The sequence below is a fragment of the Lathamus discolor genome, chromosome 8, assembly GCF_037157495.1.
Source record: "Lathamus discolor isolate bLatDis1 chromosome 8, bLatDis1.hap1, whole genome shotgun sequence".
NCBI classification, from domain to species: domain Eukaryota; kingdom Metazoa; phylum Chordata; class Aves; order Psittaciformes; family Psittacidae; genus Lathamus; species Lathamus discolor.
Genome location: NC_088891.1, coordinates 10,094,266 through 10,112,002, shown reverse-complemented (window position 1 = coordinate 10,112,002; position 17,737 = coordinate 10,094,266). Strand labels below are relative to the sequence as shown.

General features: G+C 46.4%; 1 protein-coding gene across 1 annotated transcript; it reads left to right on the top strand.

Annotated features, from left to right (window-relative positions):
- Positions 1 to 13,377: 13,377 nt before the first annotated feature.
- On the top strand, positions 13,378 to 17,503 carry MEX3B (mex-3 RNA binding family member B). The gene is made up of 2 exons (XM_065688413.1): positions 13,378 to 13,912; positions 14,858 to 17,503. Exons 1-2 carry the CDS (start codon positions 13,651 to 13,653, stop codon positions 16,273 to 16,275), a joined length of 1,680 nt encoding a protein of 559 aa, XP_065544485.1. The 5' UTR covers positions 13,378 to 13,650; the 3' UTR covers positions 16,276 to 17,503.
- The last annotated feature ends 234 nt before the right edge of the window (positions 17,504 to 17,737 follow it).

Sequence of the window (17,737 nt, the reverse complement as noted above, 5' to 3'; positions counted from 1 at the left end):
CCTTGTAGAACTGCAGGGGTAATTCTTCACAATCTCAGTCTTTGGCCTTCATCGAGCCTTTACCTCAGGACCAGACAATCTTTCTGACATTCCTACCCACGTACCAAAATCCTCCCTGGAAGGTGATCTCACAGAAGAAATGGCAGGAGCCGTACTGCAGCACCGGGGCTGAGGCTGAGTGCACTGCAGGTCACAGAGTGACTCAGTATTGTCAGTCCCAGCTTTCCTGTCACATTTCCTTTGTGGTAAGGCGAGGGCTCAGTCATGCTGCAGGTCCTGTTGACATGGTCCCATATTTGACTTGTATTTTAAATGTAAGTGATATATACTCCAAAACCAGGCATCGTACACACCAGCACCACATCAGCAATCAGATTTTTGCCAGCAGGCGAAGGTCTCCAGAGACAGCATGCAGGCTGCAAAACATGTCATCCAAGCTCAGCAAAGACAAGGTTTGTGGTATTCACCTGTGGCCCTTTAAGTAACATTTACTTTCTGGCACATACATCACAGCGCTTTTAGCTCAAGATGTTTCTATGGCATCACTGTGAACCTCATGGCAAGTAGGTGTGAGCTGTAGCAAAAGGCAAGGAATCACTCAAGGTAAAGATGTTTCAGAGTATGATGTCTCCCTGATGTTACCTCTTCTATCCAGCCATGACCTTCCTTTTCACAGGCTCTGTGTGACTGGTGCATAGAGAAGTCATACCTAGGACTTGCCCTAATTCTCCTCCTTGGTTCCAGACCACCACTGTCATTTATGCCCAGTTTCCAGAACGATGGGTATAAAACAGCAAGGGCTGTAAGCCTGGTGGTACGTTCTATGGTTGAGCAAAATAAAACCCCCAGTCTTACATTGAAAGGATTCACTGACAAAAGGAACAACCTTAAAAGGGAAGTATTTAAATAAACCAGCTATTCTGGCTGAAGTTCTTACTGAACAGAAGAAAATAAATTGGGCACGTGTTGTGGGAACTGTGTGCACAGGAATATTTTTTTCTTCAAATACAAGTCTAGTAACTGTAAAGATGGAGCCTGATCTTTGTCCTAGCAAAGCGCACGCAAATCAAATGTGCACATACTGTTACCGCTTATCAGTATGTAAATAACATATATGAATAATTGCCAGTAGGTGGTAGTGTGTGTTTTTCAGATAAGTTTGTAAGTTGGTACTGCAAGTGTTTCATATTTGAGGTGATTTAAAAAGATCCTGTCATCTTTAATGTATGATCTCAAACCATCATTGCTTTGAATTCAGTGCCTGGTTTCACTGATTTAATAGTTCTGTTTCACAAACATGAGCCCTTCTCAGAGAGGTGTATTTTGATTTTCTTTTTCAAGCTTATGGGCAAACCTAACAGGGAACAGTTTGAAAAGTGCCAATTAGTATGAGCCCTGAGAATTCAAATTCATGTATTCATTGGAATGATTGGATTGCTCTCTACTGTTTCATTTTAGGAGGAGAGCTTTTGATAAATAAATGCATTATTTTAATGATTTATAAACTTAGAATTGCTCTGTCATAGAAGCTGGTTTGAGAATTCCTGAAAGAGCTCACTGGAAAAGGAGCAACACAGTTACTGGACATCCAGTTGTTTTCAGTGTCTCATCATGCTTTATAAAGAAAGGAAAGAAGTGACCATCTGGAAGAGACATGGGGTTTTGGTGGAAACCACCACTTCCCTGGCCTCTGTGTTGTTCACTGCTGAGAGTAATCTATGCAAAATCAATGCTGTTCCCCCAACTCATCCCACAGGAAGAGATGCTGATTCTCCTCCTGTGAAAGTAGTTACCGTGTGTCCCTGGCTGCCTGGGTGGACATTCCTCCTTCCTCAGGTAGTGACCGGGTTCTTGCAGCCCAGCTGGTCTTCTGACCGCCTTTGTTGTACTTTTGGGAAGGCACTGAGTTTTTGTTTGGCGGAAGAAGGGGATGCCAGTGGTAAAGATTCTTTCTGTGGTGCTGCCTGCCAGGAAGCAAAGCAGAGGTCGGGAAAGGCTCTATAAATATTTCTGCAATAACTCAAAGGCAGTTGGTGTTTGGTTGATGTGTTTTTCCTGGGGTGAATGGGACTGCTCTCCTCTGCGCAGGTGTCTGATTCATGTGGGTCTTCCTTTTTCTTTCTTTTCCTACTTGTTTCCTGCCTCTACAATTGTTGCTTGCACTTGTAGCACTTTTACTCAGCCCAGCAGCCTCACTGAATGCAATTAGGTTATTTGTGCAAATGCTTTTCATCATGAATACAGTCTGCAGAGTCAGACCTTTTGCTTCTTCCTTCTGCTTCTAACCTGTCCCTCCCAAGTTTCCTTTCTCATTGTTTTTCCTTTCACTTATGTCTGCCTGCTGTTACATCAAGCTAGCAGAGAAGGAAGTGGGGGATGGCTGTTTCTGCAGGGTTTTCAGTGCAAATAGCTGCACAGCTTATAATTTCTTGAGCAGATTAGGCTCTTTGGCATGCACGCAGGCTGAGAGAGAATCACTCATTGCCAGGTGGAGTTAATGTGTTTGTGCCACCAGTGTCCACAAGCTACACAGGCAGGAACTGTAGTGAAAGTAAGGGAGGGAGTAGTGATAGGCCCTCTCCAGAAGCAGAATTAGTGTAGCCCAGAGCAGCTGTGCAGAGATCTGGGTCTGAGTCAGGCTGAGCAGGTTCCCACTGAGCTCGGGGAGCTGTAGTTCTCCTGCATGTGGAGGAAAGCTTAGGCATATTGAGGAGCCATCTTCAGTGGTGAATGAGTCCTGGTTTCACTTTACTGCAGCTTGATTGATATATACTTCTTTACTTTTTTTTTCTATTCTATATATTAAATCTCTATATTCTAACTAATACTTAAGTCTCCATTAATGAATGAAAATGCAATGTGATAAAAACTGGTGTTGGAGGTGATCACACAGCCTTGCAGCCTGCCTCCAGTCCCATGCAGCCATGTCCAACCACTCTAGGATGGAGGTGAAATACAGTTAACCTGCCCCATTTGCCTTCCTGTATTATCTATTGCTCTTAACCTGTTCCCTTGGGATCTAAGTTGACTGTGTGGTAGAAGGTAGGGTGGAATTTTGTGAAGAAATTAGCTTTATTTACTACAAGTGATATCAAGTTAGCCATCCAAAGTTGGAGTCCATTTGGGAAAGGTTTCTGTTCTGCTTTCTGTATTTCAAATGGTAACTGCTAGAGGCAAATTCAAGTAAGAGACATTCATCCTACCCTGATGTGTGTCCTCCCCAGTACATAAATGTACCTATTAGTATACTGATAACAGCAAACAGATTAGTGAGAGTTGGCTTCATGTTTGCAGATTGAGTTTCATGAGAAATGTAGACTATCGAAGAGAGCAATCTCAGGGTCGAAAGCTGGTTGTATCATGTGGAAGGCAAGAAACCACAAACTCAGTAGTAGAGAAATGTTGCAAAAATGAGAACAGAGATGTTAATTTAGCAGTTGAAATCAGCCGTGCCAGAGACTTTTTAATTGTGTTTCATTTGTATAGAAACTGCAACAACAGTATCTGCTGGATGTTTCTGTTAATTCGGTGCACTGGTGACGACATGATGTGTGGTGATAGGTCTCAGAACTCCTTTAAAGTTTTCTATTCAAAATTAAGGAAAAGAGTGGGAGGCAGCTTTATCTAAGTGCATGCAATATATACTCTGTGAATGAATACAAAATGTGAGCTAGATGGGACATTGTTCCAACTCATTAATGCTACAGCACCTTAGAAAAAAAAGAGATATTCCTTCTCAAACTACATATGACATGGGGTTGTGCTCAGAAATATGCCTCATCTCATGCACACAAATTCCCTTGAATATGTCTGAACTAACTTTGTCTAGACAGTCCCACAATGGGACACAGTGCTAAGGCTTTTCATCTGAATCCTAAAGTGTTTTTCTTCTGGATTCAATTCTCCCTCTTGAGTCAACATGGTCAGAAATACAAAAAAAACTATAAACACAATAATTGTTATTTCCATCTTACTTTCAACATTTTCTTTCTGCTACAAAGCAGGAAAAGCATGAGAGTGACACACTTGAGTTCATACAGCCCTGGCTGCCCGAGCTGTAGAATCCATGAGGCTTTGACAAGGCAGATTTGCTGAGGCTGAGCTAGGGCTTGTTCCATTACACCTTCCCAATACGGCTGGGGGGAAGTCCTGACTGGGAGCCTTTAACACTGAGCGTGACACATAAGCCAGAAGGATGTAAACTGACCTCCAGCTCACTGGCTGGAAGTAGGAGAAACAGTTCTCGAAATGTCATCAACTTTCACCCAGCACCTTTGCTTCCTATTGTAGGCAGTGCAAGTTAAAAGTACAATTGAGGCTTTGAGTTCTTTATCTAAAGAGCAATTTTGACTGGGAGTATACTAAAAGGCAGTAAAAGTGGAAGCATATTATGGTTTTTTTCAGAGTCCCTTCTCGATGATTGCCATTTGAGGAATGAGGATGTCGAATTTGCCACGTTGCACAAAGTTATGGCAGCTGTTCCATATTGCTAGATTGGAAATTAAAATGGAGATCTATTCAAATTGTCTGACACTTCCAGCAAGCTTGAAAGCAGTGCTTTAAAATATAACAGAACTCTAATTCGGGTCCTGAGGGATAGTCAGTAACACTGAAAGCACACATCGTCTTCCAAATGGTCTTTTTACTACTTTGTGTCTTTTCCTCTTCCTTGCTAAATTCTGCTTTCTGTGGCAGCCATTTGATGCAGCTGAAGTCAACAAGAATGTCAAAGACCAAATCCTAGGCGAGAACATTTCAGCAGGTCTGGTCTGTTATGACAATAAATATTTTCAGGAATGTTTAAGCTATGCTAACCTTTAAAAAAGAATGGCTCACATTTCTATTTTCTTTCTTCATAAATGTGTGGTGCCTGAATCTGCTTAACGGTTTCTTCATCTAAAGATAAGACTGGATTTATCTGCAACTCTAGAGGGTAGTGCAATCTCTGAGTTTAGGAATTTGTTGAGGTCAGCCCTTGCCTGTCAACATACAATCAAACCTAATTTTGTGTTAGTGCTGCTGCTTTAGTAACGCTAATTTTATAAAGGCTAGAAGAACTCATAATCTTGGAAATGAAGTTCTTTGAAACACATGTAATTCCAGATCTGTGCTTCAGAACTCAAAGATTCACCAGCTCGATTTGTTGTCACCATGAAATATTGCTTAAAAGCATTCATGTTTTTATCTGGCAATTCTTATTCCACAGAAAGAATGCACTGTAGACATCTCTTAGCATTTTGTTTTGTTGTCCTAAATATGCCAGTTCATTACTTATACTGAGCATTAATCACTACAGTAAATGTAGCATTGTGATATGTTCAGGAAATGCTTGATGAGGCTTTATAAAGGCACTCCATAAGAAAAGGCAGACAAAAGTAGTCTATGTTGTTCCTTGTGGGTGAAATTCACCTGCCCAAAGCTCAAATAAATATGTGACAGACTCTTCTGCTAACACAACTCCAATTCCACTATTATCCGTTCTGTTTTGCTTCCCACACATCCTGTAATGATGAAGATGCTTGCTTCTAAAATACCACTTGCTTTTGCGGGGAGGCACTGGGAACTACAGAGGGCTCAGTGGGCCCTGGAAAGAGCAATGTGCTATTGATTAATCTGTCGTCTGAATGAACCCTGCTAAAGAGCTGTATTTCCAAAATTCTGGATGAAATAATCTGTATACAAATAATGGCAGGAGGAGTGCTCTCTGGAATGATATGACTACATAAATAAGCAGTTCTTCAGTGCAGCATGTGGTTTTCTAATTTCCAGTAAAATGGAATGAGTCACACATGACAACACCATTGCCACTAACCAGTGTGGCATGGCATCTGAAAAAGATAGCACTGGAAGGGTGTGAACTGCAGAGCAGATGATGGGGCTTGAAACATCGTGTTTGCTTTGGCAGAGCAGCCACAATCTTGATGCTTTCCCACAATCTGCTCCAAGGATATAGGTTTTGTTGAGCTGTATCAGATTATTGCTCTGGGAATTTGTGTCCTGCCTTTGCCAATGGACAGTTCTTGATGCTTCAGATAAAGATAAATGCCCAGACTCCCCACAGGGGAATTCCAAAGTTAGATGGTGTTTCTTCAAGTAGGGTTTACATTACTGCAGAATTACCAGGGGAGGTTTTCTCTCTCCAGTACCAAATCATAAAGGATACATCTACTCAGTCAGGCAAACAAAGGCCCAAGACAGCTCTCAAGTCCAGGCTCACATACCATACATATTATTTATATGTAAGTACATGCTCTGGTATGGGCCTTAGGCCGGGTTCACTCCAGAGGGAAGTCTAGCCATAGTCATGTCTTAGCACAGGCCCAAGATTTTCCTACTCATGTTTGGAAAGGCGCTGCTTGAAGTGCAGCTGCACAGGAGCAAAACTCCCAGTGGCTGCTGCTGCTGCTGTTGGACCCCAAGTCTGAGAGGAGGTGATAGGGAGTCTCAAAAGATGAAAGCTCAAACTAAAGGGATTAAAACCAATCCCCTCCCCTTTATTTCTGCTCTCAGGCCTGTAGAACTGGGGATCAATCTTCTGGTGTTAATAAACTGGAAACTCTGAAACTTTTCATGCAAAATGAGAACAGGCATCTGTTCAAAAGCAAGCTGAAAATCACCTAGGTCACACGCCTGGACCCTGTAGCAGGGCATTAAGGTTGTCAACCTGGTAGTTATGGATGACTTGTGCTTTCTTGGATCTGTTATGTGAAAGTCACATCAGACACTTTTTCCTTCAAATGTTTCTCAGAATGAGTACTTGTGAAAGGCAGGATGGGAGAAAGGCACAAGTAATCCTTTTTCTTCTCTTGTCACGTCCACAAATGCAGTGCTGCTGAGGTAATGGTGATGTTCTAGGTGCCCAGCATCCTATTCTCATTGCTTTATGTTGCTTCCTCACTGTCAGTGTTGTCCACACTAAGGGCTCAGGAAGAACAGTAGTTCAAGCTGCAATTTAATTCCCTGGAGATGGAGATTTGCTGTGACAGAAATGCCTGTCGTGCTGGCAGTCTCTCACATCTGCTGGAGGCAGAAGAGTATGTGAAACAATAACTCTGCCAGCAGATGTGGTTCTGTAGGGACAGTAGTGTCTGTGGTACGAAAATTCTCTCCCAAAATACAGATCTGTGGGGACAGTAAGTGTCTGTGTAAGTGACAACTTTGCAGCATCTGCTGGGACAGTAATGTCTGTGATACATAAATGCATCTCTGCATCTGCTGGGGCACTCAGAGAGAGATGTATTGTATATACCCAGTTTTAGACGTGAAAATCTCCTTCACTTGCCTTTAATTTGCGGGATTTGTGTGATTCTTCTTCCCACAGAGTTAGTAAGAACCGTCTTATGCAAGAAGAACTAAAGGTATGCGTGAGTCTTTTGCACGTAGGACAGACATTGCCACATCTCAGCTGCCAAAAAATACTGCTACATTTTCTCTTACCATAGTATTAATCATTAATGGCTTTGTTCTCAATGAACAGCCTGAGTATCTTCAATGATGCTCTTGTGAGTGCTAATGCTTTGTGGTTGCAGTGAGAACATCACATGAGCAATGTGTTTGTTCAGAGCTGAGATGCACCACAGAGTGTTCTGATCCAGACCAGACTTCAAACATTCCCAAGTACAGGTACGTGCAGATAGAGATTTTAATTTGGCCTCATCCCTAGGTTAGGCACTGCACCCAGGTTAGGAAGGATTGCACTGGAGACAGTCAATTTTTGAGCAGCAGCAACTCCATTCAGATGTCAGGGTATTTTGCTACAACAAAGGCTGATGTTGGCATTTTTTCTTAGATAGAGACAGATGCAAGAGCTTCTGCCTCAAGGTTATCCATTATACAGTATATTAACTAGATGTTTGAACATTGTGCTTCCTGCAGAGACAGAAATGGATGATGATTAATACTTATCAATTAAAATCTAATCTTTTCCCTTGTGTATTTATAAGCTGAACTTCAACCTATAAGGCAGTTCTGTGGCAGGAATTAGATATTCTTTTTTTGGAGAGCACTGGGATATGGTCAGGGATAGATTATTCACTCATTTATTATGAGTACTGCATCTGTGCCTAGATTTTGCCTAGGCGTTGTATATAAACATAGTCTTTGTACAAAGGCATTTATAAACAATTAGCATTAAAGGGACAATTATTTTCCTTCTTGTAGCAGCACTGAGTAGGGGGGAAGGGATGGAAGAGAGAGGAAGCTGAAGGTTATACATGTTTTATGACCATAATTATAATTAACTATTTCAGAGATTTAAATGAAATTAAAATTTAATTATAATTTACTATTTCAGAGATCAAAACTGATGAAAAAAGCCTCAAGGTTATGAGCTACCTCTACGAGTTATCCAGCTCTGTCTAAACATACAAATATAAATCTTTTCTTCAGTTTTTTTAAATCTAGCTACTGTTTAATATAGTGTCCGCAGTGTGATAGGTGCTTTGCAGCCTTGAGACGCCAGTGCTGCATCACGAACTGAATACTGGCCCAAGGGCCGTGGTAACAAAGAGCTCCAATCCCACAGCCGCGTGCAGAGGAGCACTCCATTGAGAGCGCTGCATGCAGGGGCAGCCTGGAAGGCTGGACTCTAAGCACATAACGGAAGAGCAGAGGAAAGGCAGAACGATTTCCATTTTCAGACTCTGGTCAGCACTGTTGTTAAACACCACTTAATTTGGATATGCAGTGTGATAACCCTTGTTGGCAAGTGAGAGGCAGAATGGAACAGTAAGTGAAGGAGGCCACTCGCAATCCAGGTGGAGAGTTTGAAGTGGGCAAGTGATCTGGCTGGTTAGTTCTGATTTATGGTAAAGGCATCTTTATGCTTTTTGAATCGCCTTCCATCAGTCATGTTAAACAAAACTGCATTCTTGTAAGGCAGTTCATCCCCTACACACATGCACATGCTAATCACTCATGTCAAACCAACAGCAAATGCCTATGAAAAAAGGACAGTGTGTGATGCCTATTACAAGAATCTTTTCTGTTTTAATATACTGCAAACAAGCATTTTAGTTTAGTAAAGCCATTAGCAACTTGTGTAAATTTACAGCACTATGTCAATGTTTTCAGAGACTGGTTGTGACTGTTACAGGCCTGAGACTTTTTCTGGTTTACGTCAAAATTGCTTCTGGGACACGTTGTCCCAGAATATCTTTGTTTTAAAAGAAAATATTTTGCAAATGAATTCTGTAACAGGGAGAGGTTTACACTTATGGGGATGGAAGCTCATGTAGAGGAAGTTATCAACAGCATCTCCCCATTTGTGTATTTTGATGTGACATTCCTTACCACGAGGGAAAGAGGCACTTCTGCAGCTTCCCTACCCCTGAGCCTCCTTCCAGCTCAGGGAGGTATTGCAAAGCCAGTCACCACTCCATCTCCATTTTATTTCTTGTCATTTATTAACACAACCATACTGGTTTGAGATCTCTGCCTATCTCTTAGTAGAAGGCATCCAAAGTGGTTGGAACAACTGGTGGAAAAAAATGTTTTCAGCTGCAGTTGTTCAGCTTCTGGATGAGTTGTTGTTTATAAACATCTTGTCTAGAACTGTCAAGAGGTGGAGCCAGTATCATTGAGAGATGATAAATTCTGACACGGTACTCGGAGATTTTGCTGCCACTGAATGTAGGTTAATATGGGATTCAATGGGAAATCTGGCCTATTGCTACGTATTGCAGGAAAAGAAAGAACTTTTCATTTGTCTGCAGGTTGCTAATGGAGTTTATTGCACATGCAAAAGGTTAATTTGGGTATGTTACCCCAGTAATCACATGCACTGTCTCAGAATAAACTATACTCCTATGCCTATTGATGATCTGGCCTGTGGGATTTGGGACATTATTTTGTAAGATTATGGCAAGTAAGCATTTTAGTAAGCAGCAGTGTCCTAAAGGGTAAACAACTGGGACAGAGTAGAGTTTCAAGTCTCTGGTATGAAATCCTTTTCCTTGACCCTTAATTTAGTTATTCCCCGAGATGCATGTAATTTATTCTTTGTGATGATACACTGAAAACAGAGGTCTCATCTGTTCTAGATGAAAATTATATCCTATTCTTATTATTACTAATGCTTTATCTTTAGAGTAGTATTTAAAGGCCTCAGATTAATTCATGACTTCTTCATGCTAGGTGCGGTGTATGTACACACAGTAAGCTCACTGCCCCAAAGACCTTACACTTTAATTAAATAAAGGTTGGAGGAAGGAAGTTTTATTACCTCTGTCACAAATGGGAAATGATAACAGAGAGAACCTAAAAGGACTGAGAATTACACTCCTCCTGCAACGAGTCCTGTATTTGCCTGTAATATATCCTCCCTTCCTGCTTTTGTTAAGCTGCTGTAAATTGGTAGGTAGATGGCTGGTCTCTCCCTCAGAGAGGGAGTTTACTATAATGCTGCATATGTTTCGAGGTTTTATGTAATGAAAAGCATTATGTAGATAGATAATGCTTTAATTTAGATCTGATTAAGTTATTCTGGAGAAATACTTCTGTGGAATAGGGAGATCCATATGAATCTTTTGTGCACTGCTTGTTGCCATATGAGCACACTGTTGCATAGATTCTGTATTCCCAGGGGGGCTGCACTGTTGGTGCGTGCATGTTTTAAGGCACACCAGTATAACTTTTTTATTGTTGTTATTATTATTATTATTCCCTGTAGTTTTCTAAAATAGTAAAAAAGCAATAGCCCTCAAGATGCTGGACCGTTTCACAGGATTCATGGGAGGCTTGACACACCAGTGCCCACTTAGTCTCCCAGAAATGCATCTCCTTCTCCCCCTGCCCCTGGGAAATGCCATGCTTATTCTGAAATGCATTTTAAACATTTTCAGTTTGACCTTTTGGCTTAACATTAAAAAAATAAAGCTAGATCTTCATGAAATGTTGTTTTGAGAAGTTTTTTCCTATCTAGGCACATAAACCTGAAGATAACTTGCTTTCTTTTTTCCCCTTAGTCAGTACCTGAACATTCAGTACAGTGGTCTTGGGCAGAAACACAATCATAATTTAAGCAGATGGGGTGGGGAGGGAGAAAAAAGGGTGTAATATAAATCAGTAGAATAAACAAAACAAAGAACAGGTAAAATCCAAGCACAACTCAGACACTCTCCTCGTATCTTTGTATTTCAGTACTGACCGCCTTTGCTGTTGGACTTCACCGACAGCAATCCTCTACACTGACAGTCTCTCCCTCACCTCTGTCCTGTCCTGCCCCTGTCTGGTAAATGGGTACAGTTATTTTCTGTTTCACAGACTTTAGAGTCCTTGAGTTCAGAAGGCTGCAAAGCAGCAGACTTTTCATTTGCATTTTATTTAATAATAAACAGCGGTATTTTTATTACTGTCAAAGGCTCTGTCCATCTGCTTTTTCTCTGTTTAAAGAAAGATGCTCAATGCTGAAAATAATTAAGAGCCTTCTAGTTCCTTGAGCACTCAGAAGTAATCTCTTGTTTACCCCCTATGGAAGTGAAGTGTAAATGTGTAAAATAACTAATCTTTTAGATATTAAACCACCGAACTTCCTCGGTTGATGAGACAAGCCAAGCAGTTGGGAAAGCACATCACCAGTGTATAGCTTTACTAGCAAACACTGGAGCTTTGTTACAAAACATGCAAACATCCTGAGGAAGTGCCAGTAATTTGCAATAAACACTGCGTGTAAACAATTACCTGTGACTTGTTACACTTGTTTGTACAGGCAGCTGGCTAAACAGATCTGTGGGCACTTGTAAACGTCTGTGCCCTTCAAACTTGATCCTGGAAAACAATTACTTAGTATTTGATTTCTGAAGTAAGAAGTTAAGTCTTTTGTACCTCGCAGCTGGCAAGGACTAAGTGAAGATGCTTAGAGAGACACGGACAAAAGCTGGAGAAATAAAACGTGATGGTGGCGTTTTTATGAGAACGGTGAAGCCACTTTCATGTCTTGTCACCCGACTAAAGGAGGGGTTTTGTGACAAGGTACTTGATGGGAAAACTGGTTTTACTGGTGAAGGGTCCTGTGGTGTCAGAAAGTGGTTTGGTCACGCAAGGTCCAAGGAAGGGGGAAGGGTGATTTATTTTCTCTCGGCTCAACAAGATGGATGTGAGGATTTGCTAGCGCAGTTAGGCGTGATGCGTGCACTCCCTGCGGGCCCTGAAGCGTTGATGCTGCACGGCTGGGGCAGCCGGGGAGCGCAGGTTTGCCAGTCACGGCGCATCCGTGACCCACTGGGTCACCCCGCCCGATCCCCGTGCAGGGCAGCCTGAAGAGCGGCGCCACCTCAGGCCTCCCGCTCCAGGTGCTGCCGCCGGGGCCCCGCTGCTGCCGTGCCCGCAAGGAGGAGCACGAGGCACCTCCGTCGCCGCTGCCATCCCGCTTCTCAGGGCACCGCGGCTCCCCTCGTCCCGTCCCGTCCCCCCCCGGGGGTGCGGCTCCTGTTGCCCGGCCGCACGGGGAAACCCACGGGAGGACCCCGGAGCCGGGAGAGGAGGCCGGGACCGGGCCCCTCGGGTCCCGTCCGCGGCGCTGCGCGCGCGCAGTGCGGGGGAAGGGCGCGCAGGCGCAGGGCGCGCCCCAGCGGCGGGCGGGAGCCGCTGAGGGGGAGCTGCGCTCTCGGTGCAGCCACCGAGGCGCGGGGGCCGTGAGGGACGGGCTGGGGCCGCGCCGCCCGCCCGGTGCCGGCCTCCATCGAGTGCGGCGGATTCCGGTACCGGCACCGCGCTCCTCCCGAGAAAGGCGGCACACAAAGGACCGCGGTGTCCGCCCATCTCGGCACACGCCCCCCCCTGCCAAACTCGAAATAACCACCCAAAAGAGCCCAGCCCCCCCCCCCCCCCCCCCGCCGGCGCTGTGCCGGGAGCGGGCGGGGAAGCAGTACCCGGCCGGTGAGGAGACGGGCAGCGCTGCGAGGCCGGGGGATCGCAACCGGGCTGCGGGGCCCGGTATTGTTTCGGCATCCGACAACAAAGAGCGGAGCCGGGCAGGGGTGCGGGGGGGGGTGTGGGGGGGTCAGCGCCGGCCCCTCCGCGCCGCGCCCGGCCAATGGCGGCGGTGCGGGGCTGTCAGCGATCGCGGGTGCGCTGCGGGCCCCCCCCTGCTCCCACCGTCCCTCCGCCCTCCGCCCGCCTCTCCGGAGCCGTCTGGCTGCAGCAGCGCCTCAGACAGAGGAGGGGAGAGGAGGGAAAAAAAACGCTGAGTGAGTGGAGTGGAGCCTGGGAGGGGCTCCTTAAAGAAACGCTGCCGTCGCTTGGCATTGTGGCCGGCGAGGAACTCGAGGGGGGGAAGCCATCGGAGCTCCTCTCGCTATCCTCTTCCCACCCCCCCACCCCACCCCCAGCCGACAAAAAAAAAAAAAAAAAAAGGAAAAAAAAAAGCAAACCAAAAAAAAAAAAAAAACCAACAAACCTCCGGGGGGGAACCGTGGGGGGGCCCTGAGAACATCTTATAAACCGGATTGCACTGAGCGGAGGGGGAAAAAAAGGAAAAAAAAAAAAAGATACAAAATATACAAGCAAAAGGCAACAACTCCCCGGTCTCCAGCAGTTGCCCACCCTCCCTTCCCTTCTCTCCTGCTGGCCATCTGCCTTGGGTTTTCCTTTGTGTCTGATCTTTTACTACTGAGCCGAGCGCAGGAGGAGGGTGCAGCGCTCGCAGGGACTATGCCCAGCTCGCTTTTCGCAGACATGGAGAGGAACGGGAGCGGCGGCGGCGGCGGCGGCGGTGGCGGTGGTGGCGGGGGAGAGACCCTGGATGACCAAAGAGCCCTCCAGATCGCCCTGGATCAGCTCTCCCTGCTGGGGCTGGACAACGACGAGACGGGCTCCATTTACGACAGCGAGCCTCGGAAAAAGAGCGTGAACATGACCGAGTGCGTCCCGGTGCCCAGCTCGGAGCATGTCGCGGAGATAGTGGGGAGACAAGGTGGGTGACGGACGGACGGACTGCATGCCTCCCGGGGGTGCGGGCCAGTGGGGCTCCCCGCCGCGCTGCCGGGCGAGCGGCTCAGCTGTCGCACTGGCCGTGCCCGGGCGAGCTGCAGCCGTCCTGTGGTGGCCAGCGCCGGCTTCACCAGACAAAGAAAGTGCAGCAGTGATGTTCCCGAGGAGCGTTATGCATCAGTTTCGGGATGCACTTTCAGCTGCCGGGAGGGAAAAGGAAAATGGAAAAAAAAAAAAAAAAAGAACAACCGCGATAATAATAAAAAAAATCGCTCCTTTCCTCCGGCTGCAAAAGTTAAGATTTGCAAGAGGAAACGGGAGGAAAATGGGAGCCTCGATGCTTCCTCCCCCCAAACTTAGAAATCGTGGATTATTTTTAAGGAAGAGAAATGGAGTGGGGAAGTGGAACAATGGGATTGGAATAAAGCATCCGCAGTGGGGAATGTGGCTCATTCCGTACAGCCGCTGCTCCTCACCTTCCTAAGAACTGATTTTATTTTTCCGAGAGGAAAGTGCTGAGCAGGAATGTGGACTGGCGGGTGTCTTGGTTTGTTAGGGCTGCTTGCATTTTATTTTATTTTATTTTATTCTGGTCGTGCAGTTTTTCTGCACGCTCCTTTTTTTGTGTTGCCATTCCTGTGAACTGCACGTTGGTAGTTTTGGGGCAGTTTGCATGGCAGATGTATCCGTGGCCACTTGCGATGCCTTTGGGCGTGTGCCAGGGCTGACATTACTTTACACTGTGACTGGGATGACTGGACGAGATGCCAGCGATCACCTGAGGTAGGGGGCAATGTGTTTCGGGTGGGTGTGTTTCTTCTCCCCTCCTTAGCTGCACCCAAATAATGGGTTGTAACCGGTTCTCCCCCACCACCTCCCCTTCCTCCCCCTCCCCTTCGCCCTCCATCTCCCGCATCTCTGTTCCCAGGTTGTAAAATCAAAGCTCTGCGGGCAAAGACCAACACCTACATCAAGACCCCAGTTCGCGGGGAGGAGCCGCTCTTTGTTGTGACGGGCAGAAAGGAAGATGTGGCCATGGCCCGCAGGGAAATCATCTCAGCGGCCGAGCACTTCTCCATGATCCGAGCATCACGGAACAAGAACACAGCCCTGAACGGCACTGTCCCCGGCCCCCCGAACCTGCCCGGCCAAACCACCATCCAGGTGCGGGTGCCTTATCGTGTGGTGGGCTTGGTTGTGGGGCCCAAGGGGGCCACCATCAAGCGCATCCAGCAGCAGACGCACACCTACATTGTGACCCCGAGCCGGGACAAGGAGCCAGTCTTTGAGGTGACGGGCATGCCCGAGAACGTGGACCGGGCCCGGGAGGAGATCGAGGCGCACATCGCTATGCGCACCGGCGGCATCATCGAGCTGACGGACGAGAACGACTTCCACGCCAACGGCACGGATGTGGGCTTCGAGCTAAACGGCACGGGCAGCCTCTGGAGCAAGCCCACACCACCGAGCATCACGCCCACCCCAGGCCGCAAGCCCTTCTGCAACTACCGCAACGACAGCTCCAGCTCGCTGGGCAGCGCCTCCACCGACTCCTACTTCGGCGGCGGCACGGGGGGCGGCGGCGGCGCCCGCCTGGCCGATTACAGCCCCCCGAGCCCGGCGCTGAGCTTCACCCACAACGGTAACAACAACAACAACAGCGGCAGCGCCAATGGCTACGTGTACGGCGGCGGCGGCGGCGACGTCCTCTCCTCCCCGGACTGCTGCTCCGAGCTGCCCTTCGACTCGCCGCCCGGCTTCGACCTGGCGCCCGCCCCGCCGCCGGGGGCCGCGCTGCTCTGGCCGCAGTTCGAGCGCGGCCCCGCCGCGCCCCCCTCGCCCGCGCCCTCGCCCGCCGCCGCCTTCCCGGGCGCGGCGCCCGCCAATGCCAACCTGGCGCTGCTGGTGAGCGGCCCCCGGCGCGGCGGCGGCGCCCCGCCCCCGGCGCGGCTCTCCCCGCCCCTGCACGGCGGCGCGGCGGGGCCCGAGCACCCGCTGGCGCGGCGGGTGCGCAGCGACCCCGGCGGGCGGCTGCTGGCCGGCTCGTACCCGCTGTACGGCAACGGGCTGGGCGCGCACCTGCCGGGGCTGCCCTCCGACTCGTCCGGCTCCTCCTCCTCGTCCTCCAGCTCCTCGTCCAGCTCCTCCTGCTCGTCGTCCGGCGTGCGGCGGAAGGGCAGCCGCGACTGCTCGGTGTGCTTCGAGAGCGAGGTGATCGCGGCGCTGGTGCCCTGCGGCCACAACCTCTTCTGCATGGAGTGCGCCAACCGCATCTGCGAGAAGACGGAGCCGCAGTGCCCCGTCTGCCACAGCGCCGTCACCCAGGCCATCCGCATCTTCTCCTGAGGGCCGGGAAGAGCGGGGCAGGGCCGGGCCGACCCGGTCGCACCGGGGCCCGCGAAGGGGGTGCGGGCTGCGAGCGAGGCGCGGCCGAGGGAGGGCGGGGGGTGGTGGTGGTGGTGGTGACAGCGGGTGCATGCTATAAATAATAACGGGCGACTCCATTCTAGTGCTAGGCTAGTTTTTACACTGTACTTTAATACGAAGCTTCCAAAACTCCCCCTTTTTTATAAACAAACAAAAGAAAAAACATAGAAAAAAAAATACTGAAAGTAGAAGATGCTTATGATGATGACAATGGTGTGTGGACTGTTAGTAAACCGTGCTGGTAGTTACTAGGATGCTTATTATGAAATAATTAAATCTATGGGTGGATACTTTTCTGAATGTTCTTGAAAGGGCAAGAAGTTCCTGTGAAAAAACCATGATACTGCAGCTTTATCAAAGTTTAAAAAAGAAAAAAAAAAAAAAACCACAAACTGTAACATATCTCTTATATATATTAAAAACGTTTAAAGGTTTTAAAGATAAATTGCATTAATACAGATTGAAGTATTTTATTCTTTTTTGACTTGAAAAATTATATTTCATATTGCAAAGATGTTTACAAGTATTTTAATTTAAGTTCAGTGAACTTTTTGTAGCTGGGTTAAATCTTTTTTATTTTAGTATGGCCTTATGGCAAAGAACACTGTATTATTTTAATATCACACAATTGTGAACGGAATTACAAACCATAAAATGTGTAATGCTTTGAACAGTATTCTGTTGGGATGGAGATTTTATAGGTTCAGAAAAAAAAATCTTTTAGATCTGCTTCACCCAGCATATTTTCTATTCAGTGATATAAAGCATATTTTATTCTATATTATTACAAAAATGGAAATGTATAAACATATGTCAAAAGGAACTGTTGAAGCTTTCTAACATTTGTATAAATAGAATTCAGTGGAAATTACAAAAATTCTGTTGCACCACTATAGTTTTAGTATTTCTATTTTAATACATTTGTTTACCACTTGTTTATGTATATGTAGGTGACGTTACTTGAGCTTAAATGTACTTTACTGAGCAAAGTTTAAAAACAAAGTATATTTTATTTTATGATAAAGGGCCTTTAACCTCATGGTCAAATACTAATATTATATTTGCTGAGACAAGATTTGAAATTGTATCAAGAGTTTTATTTTTCTGACATTTAAAGTTCTACATAATAAAAGTAAAACTTAAGTAATGGTGCTACTTCATGTTTTTTTAAGTATTTCTATATAAATAAAATAAAATATTACAGAAAAAATAAAAAAGAAGTGCTCTGTGTTGTGATTTGATGTGATGTGCTGAGAGTTTCTTCTGGAATATTTCGTTCCCTGCTTGTAGCACTGAAACGTTGGGAGTTCAAACTCTGTCATGTTAATGTTGCTGGAACTCTTTAGCTTGTGAAGGCTTCCAGAAGAATCCTGCCAGCGAT

Bases quoted from the DNA above. Each gene is read 5' to 3' on its own strand.
- MEX3B (XM_065688413.1), top strand. From the start codon at position 13,651: ATGCCCAGCTCGCTTTTCGCAGACATGGAGAGGAACGGGAGCGGCGGC. The intron at 13,913-14,857 runs GTGGGTGACGGA...CTCTGTTCCCAG, and splicing joins GGAGATAGTGGGGAGACAAG to GTTGTAAAATCAAAGCTCTG.